The following is a 15,662-nucleotide window of genomic DNA, read 5'->3' as shown; positions in this document are numbered from 1 at the left end:
TCCGGCTGAGCAGCCGATGGTTCTGGTTCAGTGCCGTGGCTTCAACCACAGCTGCTTATTTTTGGTCCTTGCCTGGGAGTGGAAATGTGTTTTGTGTAAAATAAAGCAAAATAAGAGAGCGCGAGCGAGAGAGAGAGAAAGCAAATATGAGTAGCACAAAATAGATGACTCAAGATGTGAAAGACGTAAAATACAACAATTGCACTGAAAACAGCAGGTTTCTGAGCTTAAGGCAAATGATGTAAAGCATAACAATAACAAAACATCTCACCTCCAACTGAATCCAAGGTAAATTTAAGAATAACAAAATATGAATTGTACTTGCATATTGTACTGTTCTATTTTAATCTAAGAATGCATGTGCAGAACAAATAAACATTATGAAACATATCCCCCTCTACCAAGCGGATTGTAAAGTTTTTAGAATTTAACTTTAGATGACGGCATCTGGTGTAAATGGACAAAGGGAACAAGGAAAAAAAAACAAAGGTTGATACACACACACACACACACACACACACCACAACGGATAAAGCTTTACAGGGCTGAGCAACTTGTGCTAAGTGCAGACGGTGATTAGGAACAGGAGACTAAATCCTGCACACACAAACACACTTCAGAGAGCAGCAAGACTGTGTGGATTAAGCCTTCTCATTTTGAAGACTTTGTTAATTAGTGCGCTTGTGCGTGTGTTTGTGTGCTGAAGATGGCACATGACAGTGTGACTGACGCACATAGTATATTCATATTCAAACACTGACAACACATCAATAGACAACACTAACTATTAAGTAACATAAAACTGCGTGGAGAAAATAACAGTTCGCAGTGTGAAGGCTTGTCAAACAAATGTGTGAGGTGAGAGGTGCAGTGCCTGCACACAGCTCATAGAGGCGATTTCAAAACACTTCCTGAAAGCATCATTACATGCATTTTGAAAGAAGACCCACAAATCTGCTTCGACTAACAGAAAAACGATGGTGCTATCAGTCCAGAACATTTCTGGGAATTAACATTTATCTTCGGAATGTAAGTACTGGATGCGGGCACCATCTTGTCAGGATCCCGCTGCCTTTTGTTTGGAGCTGGAGACAATGTTTTGACTCTTTCATCCTTCTGAAAAGCGCTGCCATGGTAGGTCAGTGCTGCTGCCATATTTATATATGAATTCAACAATTCATGTACATATCATAATCCGTTTTTCCAAATAGTGTTGCTTGCTAATTTCTCCAGAAAGGGGTCAATTTCTTCCTTTTCTTCTCTTTCCATCTCCATAAGATATTAATGATTTAAACACCTTTTTCAGCCAAACAAAAGATATGCAGGTAACCCATTCCAACCACTGTAACAGACATGAATAAACGGAAGACATAGATCACAAGATGGCGCCCGTGTATCCCCAACCGTTAACACAGTGTGACGTAACCCCACATTCCATATATTTCAATAAAGTTAATAACAGGTAACAGCTTATTTAACCTACTTTTAATGGAGTGTGGTTGTCTTGTCTGAGGTAGATAGATGGTGCACATTTATTTAATTATTTTTTTGATTGAAAAAAGGCTAAAAAGCTATTTAGAAATATGACTCCAAACATATCAAGTAGTATTTGAAATGTAATATTGTTTCATTATGATCCACTAGAGAAACACTAACTGCATTAGTTCTGTTGTTGCTGGCTAATTCTCTCCATCATCAGCTCATTTCCATTCTCCCCTACTTTATTCTCTCTCATTTCTCTCCCATCATTGGTTTCTACAACTCATCCAACCCTTCCCCTTATCTCTCCATTCGCTCTCTCTCTGTCATTCTCTTCTTCTTTTGTCCCTCCATCTGACTCTGAGACATCAGGCAGCTTGCCAAGTCACTGTACACTTCAATTAGAATGGAGACCTTGGTGCACTCGCGCACACACACACACACACACACACACACACACACACACAAACACACACACACACACACACACACACACACACACATGCAATAGTCGCCTGTCTTTCAGCTGCATGTTTTGTTGCTTCCAAATGAAACCAGATGACTGCAGGACAGGGAGATATAGACAGATAGACAGACATTAGACAGGAAGAGTGTGGTCTTTGTGCATGTGTGTGTGTTTGTGTGTGTGCACACGTGCATGCAGGGCTGGCACTTGGAGCATGTCCTGGAGTGTGACTTTGATATCAGTCTTGGTGATCTAAGTCATTCTCTCCGCTGTATCCAGATACAATAGAAGCAGGCCTGCAGACACACACACACACACACACACACACGAGAACAGATGGCGCTTTGCACTAGTTCTGGTTGGGTATTTGTCCTCCTCAATCCTCTCACTATCAACCTGTATATAATTTCTCAGTAGTTCTCCACTGCCTGTCTCTCCTAATTCATGTTTATCTGTTTGTCTCATAGGTCCCTGAGAAAAACTCCCAGTTACTGTTAAAACAGTCACTCCCAAACTTTCTTTGATGCATGGCCAACAGGGCATACAGCCAAACAAAATCCCTCAATACATAATCTGGATTTTTGCTTGGGTACCAGATCAGTTATAATATGGGGTGACAAAGAAAGAATGAGTGGGAAAAGAATATGTAAATAAACACATAACATGCAGAATACAACGATGGAATATAAATAAATAAAGATTGAATTTGTTTTGTTTTATCAGAGTTGAGTACATGCAGTCATTAAAAAGTATACGCTCTGTCGCTTAAGGACCCGGTTGTTATAATTCTGCCAGTTAAAAACCTAAGTATTACATTATAGTTTTTGCCACCATTCCCATAAGTTAAGTGAAACCCCAACACGAATGCACAGTAGGGCAGACAGCATCCATGGTCAAGTAGTTCCAAAGGCTCTAAACATTACCAAAGTTACTAGCATAAAGATTTTTAAAAGATCCATATGCGTTATAACTTTAGGTATTCAAGAAGCACATATGTGTGTGTGGGTCTGTGTGTGTGTGTGTGTGTGAGAGAGAGAGAGAGAGCATCCACAGAGTGAAGGGTCATTGTCCTTGATTGCAGAGGCCACTCGAGACATTAGATGTTCTCACTGCAATCACAATGCTCACAAGTGTCCAAATCAGAAATCAGGAATCTTCAGGAGAGCAGCCAATCAATATCATAAACATCATCAAGGACAATGATCTGAATCTCTCTGACATGCACTTTGCGCCTCTCACTCTCAGCCTTCTTATTTTTCGATTTCATTATGTATCCTTGACCCACACCATCTCTCAGAATCTCTCTCGCTCTCATTAACATATGCGTGCTGAGCCATGGCCTGATGTCCTTGTGTCTGGCTGATGAGTTGGCTTTGAGTTGGGCTTAAACACATAGAGAGAAACCAAGGTTAGCACAGTGACTGAGCAAAAACAACACTGGATTAAACAAGTGTTTGTGCTTTACAAAACACACAGTGGAGTGGAGGACATTTTAACCATGGGAAACAAAATAGTGGATTTTATTCTGTCGCACTGAGCAGGCAGAGCGCTGGCAGAGTTCCTGTTTTTCCCCATGGCCTAAAAGTTTGAGTAACCCAATTTTTCCAGGGAATGTGAGAATCTGAAATATCCCTGATGTTATTCTGGAGGATTCATGTGGCACAACACCCTACTATGACATTTTCTAAAGGCTTTTTCCTTGTGACCCATTTGTGGGATGATCTCTGATGTGTGGATAATGAAGCATGTTGTACAACTGCTTCTACCCTAATTGTTAGGGCTGTGCACTTCGGCACGATCCCTCGCAATTCAAAAATTAAATAAATAGGCATCGCAAAAGTGGAAAATGTCGTGGTAATTTATTTCTCTTAACATAAGGGGACAATGGGTCAAACACATTTTCTTGACTGACCCTGACTCCTGACTGATTTTCACGTTCTAGTGGAAAAGGAGGAGGTGGAAAGTTTTTGTTTTTTTCACCATAAAAACACGAAAATGGGAACAAAGCTGGAGAGTGGAGAAAGGCTGCTTGCAAGCTCTGTCTTGGCCACAAGTCTAACTGTAATTTTGTAATAGTCTTTCAACCAGAGTAGAGCCCCTTATTCTGATGAGGTCAATGTTTATACATCTGGTGATATATATTTTGTCAATATACATATCGTAAATGATAAACTCTTTTTATTCTAACTGTTCTTAACCTTAAGCCCTGTATTGTTTATCGAAGTAAAATGAAAGCTGGCTGGATCGCTGCACCCCTACCGATTGTACTATTATTTTAAACAGAAATGACACGGATGGCGTTTCATGGGTGTCACCAGACAGTTGACACGCACATTTTCCTCACATAAGACATCAGAAAATAAACATAATTGCTGTGACAGACCGCACTGATTGTAAAAGTACGCCATGTGTGTCTGCAAAGACAACAGAAGGACCATGTGTATGCATTAGTGTGTGTGTGTGTGTGTGTGTGTGTGTGTGTGTGTGTGTGTGTGTGTGTATTAATGGATAGACAGATGGGGCAGTCTAGGGGAACAGTTGATGAGGGCTTTAGACCGCAGCTGCCCCTTCTCTTCCCCTCTGCAGAAAACACACACTCAAACATACAAAAAAACAAAACAAAAATCGACTGGCATCATTTGTGTGTGTGTGTGTGTGTGTGTGTGTGTGTGTGTGTGTGTGTGTGTGTGCGTGCGCGCACTGTTTGTGTGGCAGCTGTCCTGGCATCAGGTGGGTAGCTTTCATTCTACATGAAGAAAGCTGCAGTAATATGCAAACACACACTACTTTCCACAGTAAACACAGCACACACTGATGAAAATGAAATGACGCACAGAGGAGTGTGAGACTCTCTATAATCTAAGGATCAGTAACTTTCAGAGACCCATATACACATTCCCACATTTGCACCAAAACAAATGAGAAAAAATAAAAATAAAAAATTGGTACACACACAGAAACACAAACACACAGAGACTAACAATCCTTATTCTTTCCAGGATGTGCCCTCTAATCAAATGGACACAAACACACACCCACAGAGTCTGCATATTTCCCTAGAGATGACCATACCAGGCACAAACACACACAAACAATTGTTCTGCCTTCAAAATGGACATAAACACTCAACAATCAGGGCACCATCCTTACCATTATAAAATCTTAATACTGAATATTGTCAAACACGCAGGATGAGCTCATCTTTACCTAGACCCCTTTAAAATGTTGAAAAGATCAATGTGTCACACAAACCTGAAAAGAATGTAGACACATCCTTAAAGACACACACCCCTAACATGGCAGTTGTTCCCCAAATGCAAGCCAGATGCAGAGACACATGTCCACCCATCTCTTCCTGTATCAGTGGCGACACATGTTGTGACGTGGAGAAGGTTAGCCAGCTTGAATCAGGCCACTGGCACCTGACACTGGTCCTCAGCACAACAGCTGTCTGACTGCATCACTGGCTGTTGCTGAACGTCTGCATATGTGGTCGCCTGTTGTTTGTCTGGACCCGTGGTGCCCTAACAGCAGGACATGCTGGGTCTGATAATGTCTCTCTTGGATGGGGAGCCGGTTTTCAGCAGTCACAGAGTTAACACAGGGCTTTTTTTTTCTTATGGCGAATTCCTCTCCTGATCCCAGTGTATTTGTACTGTAGCTACACATGAATCACACCACTGAGGAGGAAACCCTTCGCTGTTCCACTGTTTCCATCTGTTCTTCCAGTGGAGCAGATGGACACAGTGGGACATGAAAAAAAGCAAAAATATAAAGTATTAATATTGACACTCGGCCAATGTTCTCATTAATATCACTGTCCGCATCAATAGCATGTATGTGCTGCACCAATTTTGCATGTGAAGATCCGTTTCCTCTACTCAGCCTGTGAACAGGATGACATTTGGTAAGTACAGCGGCACTAACGGTAAAGCACATCGCTCCTCTCCACGACAGCAATACTAATGTCCTTTTTTAAAACTGCGAATTAAAGTCATCTCACAGTTGATAGGTTTAGCTCTGTTCTTTGCCTTTGTCTCCTGACACACACAAAGCCTTTCCCACTTATCAAAGATTCATTAGCTCACTAATACATCCGTCTAGCTCTCCATGCACATCGTCCATCCATTAACACCGAGCCATATTCCTCCAGAGGGACTGCTGGGATAATGCCCTGCTCAAGGACACAGGGGGTAATACATATGAAGTGATAGCCCACCTGGGAATTCAACCTACAACCACAATAGCACATTAGCAGTGCCTGCTTCTAATAAGTGGTGCAGAGCAGTATCATATCAGCCTCTGTCCCAGAGGAGGCAGAGATCCTGCTGTTGTAATTCAGATCACTCTGCCACTGCTAAAGATGGACTATTTCTCTATGTCTCCAATCTCACCTGATGCTGCACCGACTTTGAAAAATAAAAAAGGGAAAAAATGCCTTTATTCTTTTTTTCCATACCCGCTGTCCATTTGTCTCCACCCTGTAACAGCTGGGCGAGTTCAAATGCAGATGAGCATAAAGGAGACATTTTAACGCTCTAATGTGTGGAAGCCAGTCTAACGTAGAACCTGACTGAGACATTTGCACGCTACTGCATTAATATCAGCATGGAAAAAAATCTGACAGTAGAAAAACACAAAATGTCCTCAGATGAGGTTTTTAGCAGACGATAGGTTTAGTCATTTGTTAAATATATTTGAAAATATTCTAAATAATCTAAATATATTTTAAAATATCTGGCCAATATAAAATCAATTATTTAATGATAATGGAAAGGGATACTCCATCGAACCCCATCCTCTGCATCCTCCTTTCTCACACAATGTCCTCTCTTTTACTACGTCCATAAATCTCCAGGTGAAAATATAGTCTATATTATTTATGTAATTGACATTAATTCACAGATATACGGAGTGAATGCCCGAAAGACATCCTTTCAGCCTTCAAAATATCATTATTCCACTACTGCTCAGAGCAACAGGGAGTCACTTTAAAATGAATGGTTTCATCGCTTTGTGTTTCATTGACAACAAGTGGGAGCTGACTTGGCTTTGTGAATCTTAACGGGCGCAGATAAAGCTCAGATCTGCCTTCACGCAATCCATGCGTAAATATAATCTGAATGAGTTTTAACATGCTGTGGTGTCTTTGTTTAGGGCCATTGACACAGGCCAAACAGGTCTCAGGGATCTCCATTAAAAGTCAGGTGTTCTAATGTTGCGAGCACGTGCACCAATCAGTTGGATCATTGATTTCAGCAATATTGTTGCAACATATTTTCAATTGCTGCTGTTTGCAGACACACACAGAAAGTGGGATGCACCTTGCCTTAAACCACATGCATTGCTTATATGTAAACAAATCTCAAGACAAACTAATATTGTACATACGTACAGTGGGTGCACAATGAAATCACTTACACACTGTTTAGTAAGTGAGCACAGTTCATTAACATTTGCATCTGCCTAACATGTCACTGTCTCTGTTCAATGTTTTTTCCTCTCCGTGTCCCTCTATGCCTCTCTCATGAAAGGATTGACAGACAGCACTTTTTTTTTCCGGGTTGATGTACACTAATGTACTAATGGATAGAGGAGAGGGAGAATCGGGCCGAGGAGAGGGGGAACGAGGAGCAGAGGAGAGAAGGACAGTTCACCACACACATGCACGCAGATGAGGCAGGAAATTCCCAAGGGAGGTAGATTTGCGGGCATCTAGCCCACCTCAGTTTGGAGAGAGAGTTGAAGGTGACATATAAGTGAGAGGGAGCGGTGGGGGAATGGAGTGTACAGGGTTGTACGGTGAACTAAACTATGAGATCAGAGCAGAGTGACTGCAGAGAAGCACGAGTGGAGACAATAGGATGATAATTCACTCAAACACCAGCATTGCTCATAGCACTAATATTATCTCTGTGTTTTACACACCAGTCGTCTCTCCACAGGCTCTTACAATAGCTACACACACAGTTTCACACATTATTATAGACGATCGTGCACACTAACAAAAAAATACAAAAAAAACAGTTTCCCTGACATATTGAATTATAATTCCCCGACATCTACAGATAGCAGCAAGTACCTGTATGCATTCATACTGCAGTGTGCGTGGCATTCATTCTCAGATTACACTTTGATCATGTGTGCATTGTCAGAATGCAGAGTGAATGCATGGGGTTGTACATGCTCAATTTAAGTGTGTTTTAGACTGTGAGGAGGCTCCAGGCATTAATACCACACACACATACACACACACACACAAACTCAGAAAACCCTGTGGTGGATTCTGAGAGACTAATAGGACATTATTCCACTAACTTCCAGTTAATGGAATAAAGATGAAATTAGAGTGTTCAGGTGTTGCGCTCATCTGCTCATTATGAATTTGCACTGGAGAGAGTATAAACTAAGGTCCGCGCACACGCGCACACAAACAGAGAAACAGACAGCAGCCTGACCCAAGATTATCAATCATCTCTACCAGCCTGGTGTTTTTGCCATTTAACCAGGCTGAGCAGCCGATGCGCTGCTTCAATCATCGTCTGCCAGTCTAAATGCTAGTGCTAATTAGCATTCACATGCTAAATTACTTCCCATCCCATGTTTCCTGATTAGGCTTAATCATTCTGACAGCTACTTTTACTGCTAAGCTCTGAGGGACAGTACATGCACGGCCATCTCGAACTGCAGGAAGAGATCTAATGCACTTCCCTTCACAGTATAGTGGGATGTGAAGACCTGCGCTGCTACTCGGTACACTGCTCAGACGAGGGGTTTCCATCCCAAGGGCTAGACTCGAAAGGACCCTGCATGAGTAACCTGTTGATTTATAAACCTGTTTTTCTAATTATTACTTTATTTAGTTTTGTCTCTTCAGGCCTCAAGCTAATATTCAAATGAAACAATCACTCTGCTGGGAACTGATCAGTACTAGAAAAAGCATACAGCTCATTTACTGTGGTAAAACTGCTAACATACAGTACTCCACTACAAGTTAAAGGTATTTGTTTGAAGTCATATTTCCAAAACCAACCAAACAATTATACGGTCGGGGGGGTCAAATAACACTTGCTCCAAGGAAACTACACATGGAAAAGCAAAGCTTTATACACATGTTTTATACTGTAAACAGTCAATGGCAACCTTGTAACGTTTTATTCATCCTCTATATTGCTGTTATAACTTTTAAAACCGAATAACTGGTATTGTTATTAATGTTAATATAATCTATGTTGCATTCTTCCTATGCACATGTTTTCTCTAATTACTTACTATACTTTCTGTAATTACTTAATACTATACTTACTTACTATAAATATTATTATTATTTCCTTCTTTACCACTCACTTGTTTGGTTACCATGGCTAATACTTTCCATTTTACATATGCTTGGCTTAAAATGCAAAACTTTATTTCTTGATCCGTGTGCATACTCAGAAGTTTCAAACCCCAATGGCATCTACCACAATCTGTGTGTTATCTGCTGTAAGTGATATGAAGAGGACTTCTTAAATATTAAAGCTGAGAAATGTAATGGCTTTTTGGAAAAATATATTTGCTCATTCGGAATTTGATGACAACAACACATCTTAAAAAAGTCAAGGTAAGGGCAACAACAAGGGCTGTACGCCGTGGCCGTAATGTCTTACACTCTTGTCACATTTAGGGACACCGTGGAAAGCAGGAAAACTTTTTCAGGAAAACCCTTTGCTATATGTATAAATATCATTTAAGTTTCTATTAAGAGCATGAAAAGTCTTGAACCATCCCTTTAAGAAGGTGTCATGTTAATAGGGAGTGTGAGAGTGATAGAGGTAAATACGATGGAGCAACACAGTGAACACACAGACACACAGAGGCTAAGGGGCGCATGCGGATCAAGTTGCCCGCGGGTGTATTAGATCCTATCTGAGCGGGAGGGGTGCGTGATAAAAGGTGCAGGGCAGGTGAACTTCTGGTGCACCTCAGCCGCTCTGAGAAGCCCCGGAGTATAACCGGTCTCACTTGTCTCCATGTCTGAAGGCAGCGAAGTGCCAGCGTTATGTCAGTCAACCAGTTGGCACAGTTACCTTAGCAGCGCTGTGCTTCAATCGGCCCTGTCACTCAGGCTATCTTCCAGGATAGAAAGGAAAGGCGAAAGTAATTGGATTTGCTGCTAACAGGAAATGATGAAATGACCCCCCCCCCAAGCCATTACCTACAATACACACCCATAGACCACTCTGAGTAAACCCCATCTCTTTCTCTCCTGCTCTCTCTCACTTTTCTTCTTTCTGAAATGTGGAAACACTTCAGGCTGTTGAGAGTTTCTTTTCATCTCACCTGATGCGATGAGTATTCCTTGTTCTCCCAGTTAGAAGGAAAGAGAGGAAGAAATAATGGGTATGAAAGGATGTCCGGGTTTTGCCGAGATATGAGGCATGTTTTTTGAAGATGTTTTGGTCATACAGCCCACAAGACAGCCAACGGTACAATTTCAAGCTGTTAAAAATCCGATACCCCACCCTCGAAATAGATATTCTGTGGTGTTCAAAGGAAAAATGTAATCATCTGTGATTTTGAAGGACTGGCTGGCAGGCATATGACTTGACTGGAAGAGAGGAAGCCTGTTCTGCTGTCACACTGTGCTACAAACCATTTCCAAAAACCAGGACTCAAGCTCTTCTCTCGACATCCTACAACCGACTACACCTTTCAGCTTACGTTTGACTACCTTCATCTTGAAACCCTGGGTCGAGAGGCCTGTAGCCCAGGAGCTTATGACAACGACCTTTTCATTTTAAGTCTCATCCCTTTCATTTTGCGGCCAGCATCCAACAACTAATGACATCTTTAACGTGTTTATTTTAAAACACTTATTCTTTTAAACAGGTCCCAACCCAGTGTACACCCAGCGTCTTCCCAAGCTCTCCAAGTCTCCCACGTGTAATAGTGTCTCCCTCTTTTTTATTCTTACAGCGTGACTTGTGAGCTCAGGGTCACCAAAGCAGATCAACTGGTCTGCATGTGTATTTAAAATACGTTTGACTTAACAAGATAAGCGGCTAAAATACTGGACAGATATATGGATGTTGAATTCATAAGCAACAAAGCAACCTGCTCATTACACAACACTTGGAAAAGTTTCGTTGCTGCAGACTTATGGTATAACCAGTAGCTTATTGAGGCTAATGTTAGCATATCTTAGGATCCTGAACATAGAACTGTGAAAATGTTTAGGCGCGATATCCCGCAACCTTGTGTTTTAATCGATCGACAAAGTACAACTGTGTCATGATTAATGTTTAAAAATTCTAGGTTACAATAAACTATTATTTTACATTTTTGATTCAAATAATTACCTGTTCCAACTCTACTTCTACTCTTCATTCATATCCCACGATGGTCTACATAATGCTCCACAGTGTTCATTATAAGCACAATGATGTTCAGATCAGCACGTACTGTGTACAGTCTCCTTTTTTTCCGGTAATAGTGACCCAAAATGAACAAAAAATAATAATCTTTTTAATAACAAAATTAGTCTTTTATTTTGACAATGGACTCTTAATTAGCTGTCCTCCACTGTGCCACTTAAAATCCGACAGTCACAAGAATTTACCAATAGAGTGCTAATTTAATATGACTCAGAAGTCAGAACCGCACTTTACAAGGACAAGTAACACGAGAGTGTTAGTGCTTCCACACTCAGGCAACATGTACAAAGAAAGAAACACATTAACTCAACAGTAATGGGAATTTAAGGTGGGTATTTTGCACATAGATGCTGAGTTCTTAGTCCTTCAAGCATAGTGAATAGACATACTGATGTAAAGCGCCACAGATTTATCCAGGCCTCTCTCTCTCTCTCTCTCTAACACACACACACACACACACACACACACACACACACACACACACACCCTGACAAAGACAGCCGCACTTATCCAATGGACTGCCTAGGTTTAAGATTTACACTGGTGATTATATATTCATAGATCAATCAATACAGTGAGTCTAGCAGCCAAGACACGTCCACATAAGCAAACACGCATTTAGCAAAAGTCACATTGTCGAATTCTAATGAGTGCGCGAGTGTGCGTGTGTAGACATCGATATGCTGCAGCTTTACATTTCATTAGGCCAAGGAGCACAGTTTAACTCCCAATGAATAGCAATAAAACCACATGGCCTGTAACCATCTCTCTCCATCTGCTTCGGCCTCACTCTGGTCCTCCCTTCCTCTTTCTAATACCAGGCTCCGTTGCCCTTCTCCTTTTGTCACAAATTCTGCTTTGCACAAATCTAGCTCAGTCATTTAAATGTTTATCTCCGATTTATTCGGAAAGCCATAACTCAAAGCTAAAGCTAATCACCTCCTGTGCCAGAGGAAAGACTTACCAGGCACCATCAAATGTTAAAGCCTCATAAACTGGCAATAGCTTGATTCACTGTTGATTTATAGTAATTGGTGTCCTGTCTCGCTATTTCCCTGCTCACACAGATGACTGCATGTTACTGCAGCACCTGCATTGATCTGCGTGAGGACACCGGCAGCCTCCACCTTTGTATTCACCTTCCTCCCTCCATCCCTGAGTACAGGAAGACACGCCGGCTGAGGGGAAATGGGATTCCGATCGGCGGGATATCATCCGGGATCTGCTGATCCCACACACATACACACACAACACAAATCATCTGTCTGCACACGGACATAGTCCAGGGGTCAGGTACAAGGACTAGCAGGCTAGGTTTCAGTCGACTTAGCAAAACACCAGAGACAGGAAGCTGTGTAAGGAGGCGCGTGTGTCTGTGCAAATGTGTGCACTTTATCATAGCTTATATGAAAGCATTTGACAGCAGCATTACTGCATCTCTTGCTCTACAGGCTACAGAAACACACAGGCATGATGCTGAAACTGTCAGAGTCACATCGAAACTGTAGCAGCTGAATATTTTAAATGCATTTTTTGTAGAGTTTAGTAGATTGTGACAGAAAACGCCTCGTAAGCACAAAGACATAACGGCTTGAAATAAGACATCAGCACCTACAAAATGATGGCTGACTTGAAAGTACTCCAACCAAACCCTCTGGGAAACATTAAGACATTTCAAAGTTAAATGCTACTGATAGATAACTGTGGATGCAACTTTATTTATTTATTTTGTATTATGTATGTATTTATTCTAAATATCTTTATCCTCAGGTTATTGTGTCCTGCTGTGAAAAAAAGCAGCTCATTCAAATCTCAGATGAGGGAGCAGTTGATTGACACACACACACACACACACCATGTGGTCTACTTCACAGTGGTACTCGAGGAGCACACACACACAAACCATAAACCCACAGGCATAGACAAGAAGGGACTGCATGCTGCGTGTATGCTGAACTTGATGGGAAATTACTGCTTGCCTGTGTCTGAGGATACATTCTAATGCTCCCATAGCAAGAATGAGCACACAACCAAAAACCTACACACGCACACACATACATAATGGGATTTTTTTTTTTTTTTTTTTAACCTCAAGTGCTTGGGAGACACATAAGAAATCATCTTCACCCACCTTATAGCCACTCAGAAACACTCCCTGGCTCTTGACAATCCTGTGACTAGACCAAACAACACTCAGCAAGATAAAACCCACACAGCTCCGGTTTGTATAGCAGCATGAGCTCCAATCCACACACATCACCCAAAAGACACATTCACAGCACAACCTTTCATTGTTGGAAAAACGTGCATCTCCAGAGCTGCTACCTTATGGTTTTGTAAGTGTCTTACACCATCTTTCAAAAAGCCTTCATCGACAAAGCCGTAAAAAAAAAAAACATCTTAAGATTTAAAAAATCCACACTGTGCCATTCACTACACAAACACATAAAAGACATATATATTCTTACTGTATGTCTCGGGCATTTATGGCAGGTTCTATTTATTCTATGTAATGACGTGACTGCTGACAAAGGCAGCAAGATGAATTCTGAAGTCTTCAGGTATACGAAAACTCATCAGATTCAACCAAATCCTTCTAAACTCGGCAGACAGTGTTTCACAGTGTGGATGCACCAAGACGCAGTTTAATATTTGCAATGGTTGCGTCTATTACCTGACTGGAATCCAACTGAGCTGCGTTTCATTTGCTGAGAGCAAGACCTGGCAGAGCATCACCAGGAAGGAAACCCAACCCATCTGGTGAAGTCTGTGGGCTCCAGACTTCAGGAAGTCATTGACTAAAGAATCAGCAGCAAAACTAAAACTGACCACCTAATTTAAGATTATGCTAATTTGTTCAAATACAATTTAGCCACCAAAATCAGAAGCCTGTAACTAAAAATGCCTGTAATCCCTACGCAGTTCATCCAATATTTTTAACCAATGCACTAAATTGAAACTGTCAGTTTGCATTTATGAAGACACGGGGATTGATTGATAATTTCAAAACCATTGTGGTCATCTATAGAGCCATAATATATATGGACCTAACTTCATTTTTTGATAGCATATCTACTGTGGTTTTTTTGAAAAAGGACAGAATTGGGATTTAATTCTACCTATTCAAAGCGTGTAGTCCTATACACTAAATACAGCCATGAGCCATCAAAAACAGAGTTATGTTCTTACACCACATCAGCAATAAAGTTTTTACCTTCAAGAGCAGACTGAGGGAACGCACGAACACTTTGGGACACCTACCTTCTTCATGCGTCCGCTGCGGGTGCCAGTAAACGCCACAGTGTGTCCACGGTAGTCATAGGCAGCCACAGAGGTCATGCCATCATCCTTGTCCACGTAAAGGGGGATGCCCTCGATAGCGGTGGTGCCCCCTAGAGGCTGGTTGAAGTCCTGGCCACAGAAGTTATCATCTATCTGCAGCGGCTGTGGTGTGGGGGAAAGGAAAGGAGAAAGCCATTAGCTCAACCATTAGCACTTCTTAAATCCCTTTTCTCGTTAAACTGACATTAATTCTTCAAGAAGGAGGAGGCCTCCAATCTCCCCAGCACTTAGTAGACATTTTATGATGCTGGAATGAAGTCAAGCTGCTGTAGAATTGGTGAGAAATCGTAAGAAACTAAAAATAATCTCAAGTTTTCTCAAACCTATTTTTTGACTTTTCTGCAACTGGTGGACATGGAGTTTTGTCTTTCATTAGAGACAAAAATCAAACTCTAGCTGCTCTGCACTATATGCAGATGTTGAGACTTCTGTGAGGGGTAGTTTCTTCTCCATTACACCCTTTGATTATTTCATAGTACATGATGTCAAACAAAGCAATTAGGCACCTCAGTGTGGTCTGAATGGATGAACAGTTGCTTGCTAATGTTTTAAATATTGATTTCTTTGTATACAGCCTTGGCAGTGTAGTTTCTAATAACAGACAAGCCAATATAGGGAATAAATCAACTGGAGCTAGAAGAAACATGGATGCGAGGATGAACACAGCAGGACACTGGTGAAGATGATAGAGAAAAGACAGGAAATAAATTATAGGTCAGATTAGCATATCATAATCAAAGTGTCTCGCCATCCTGATATATTGGTATGTCATATCTGATTTATGAATATAGTATCTGTATGGCTTTGCGTGTGTGTAATACACATTTCACTACAAGCATGCAATATCCACATATGCATCAGGAGGTACCGTATCGCCATTTGGAGAAGGCTACATTCTCCTCTGCCCAACAACAGGTTTTCATCCAGGAGTATGTGATTGCAGAGAAAAATGGTGGAAT

General features: G+C 41.3%; 1 protein-coding gene across 5 annotated transcripts in view; it reads right to left on the bottom strand.

Annotated features, from left to right (window-relative positions):
- Positions 1-15,662, bottom strand: part of LOC137139671 (plexin-A1-like) — a 236,566-nt gene that overhangs the window by 166,531 nt on the left and 54,373 nt on the right. For all 5 annotated transcript variants that reach the window (XR_010916376.1, XM_067527255.1, XM_067527256.1 and 2 more), the window contains exon 3: positions 14,623-14,805. Coding sequence is in view for 4 of the 5 variants with exons in the window: in XM_067527255.1 (XP_067383356.1) it covers positions 14,623-14,805 (183 nt within the window). In the remaining variant the exon portion in view is untranslated. The remainder of the gene's footprint in view (positions 1-14,622; positions 14,806-15,662) is intronic.

This window comes from Channa argus, chromosome 13 (assembly GCF_033026475.1).
Source record: "Channa argus isolate prfri chromosome 13, Channa argus male v1.0, whole genome shotgun sequence".
In the NCBI taxonomy this organism is placed as follows: domain Eukaryota; kingdom Metazoa; phylum Chordata; class Actinopteri; order Anabantiformes; family Channidae; genus Channa; species Channa argus.
The sequence above is the reverse complement of the archived record's forward strand: the minus strand, read 5'-3'. Positions and strand labels throughout refer to the sequence as shown.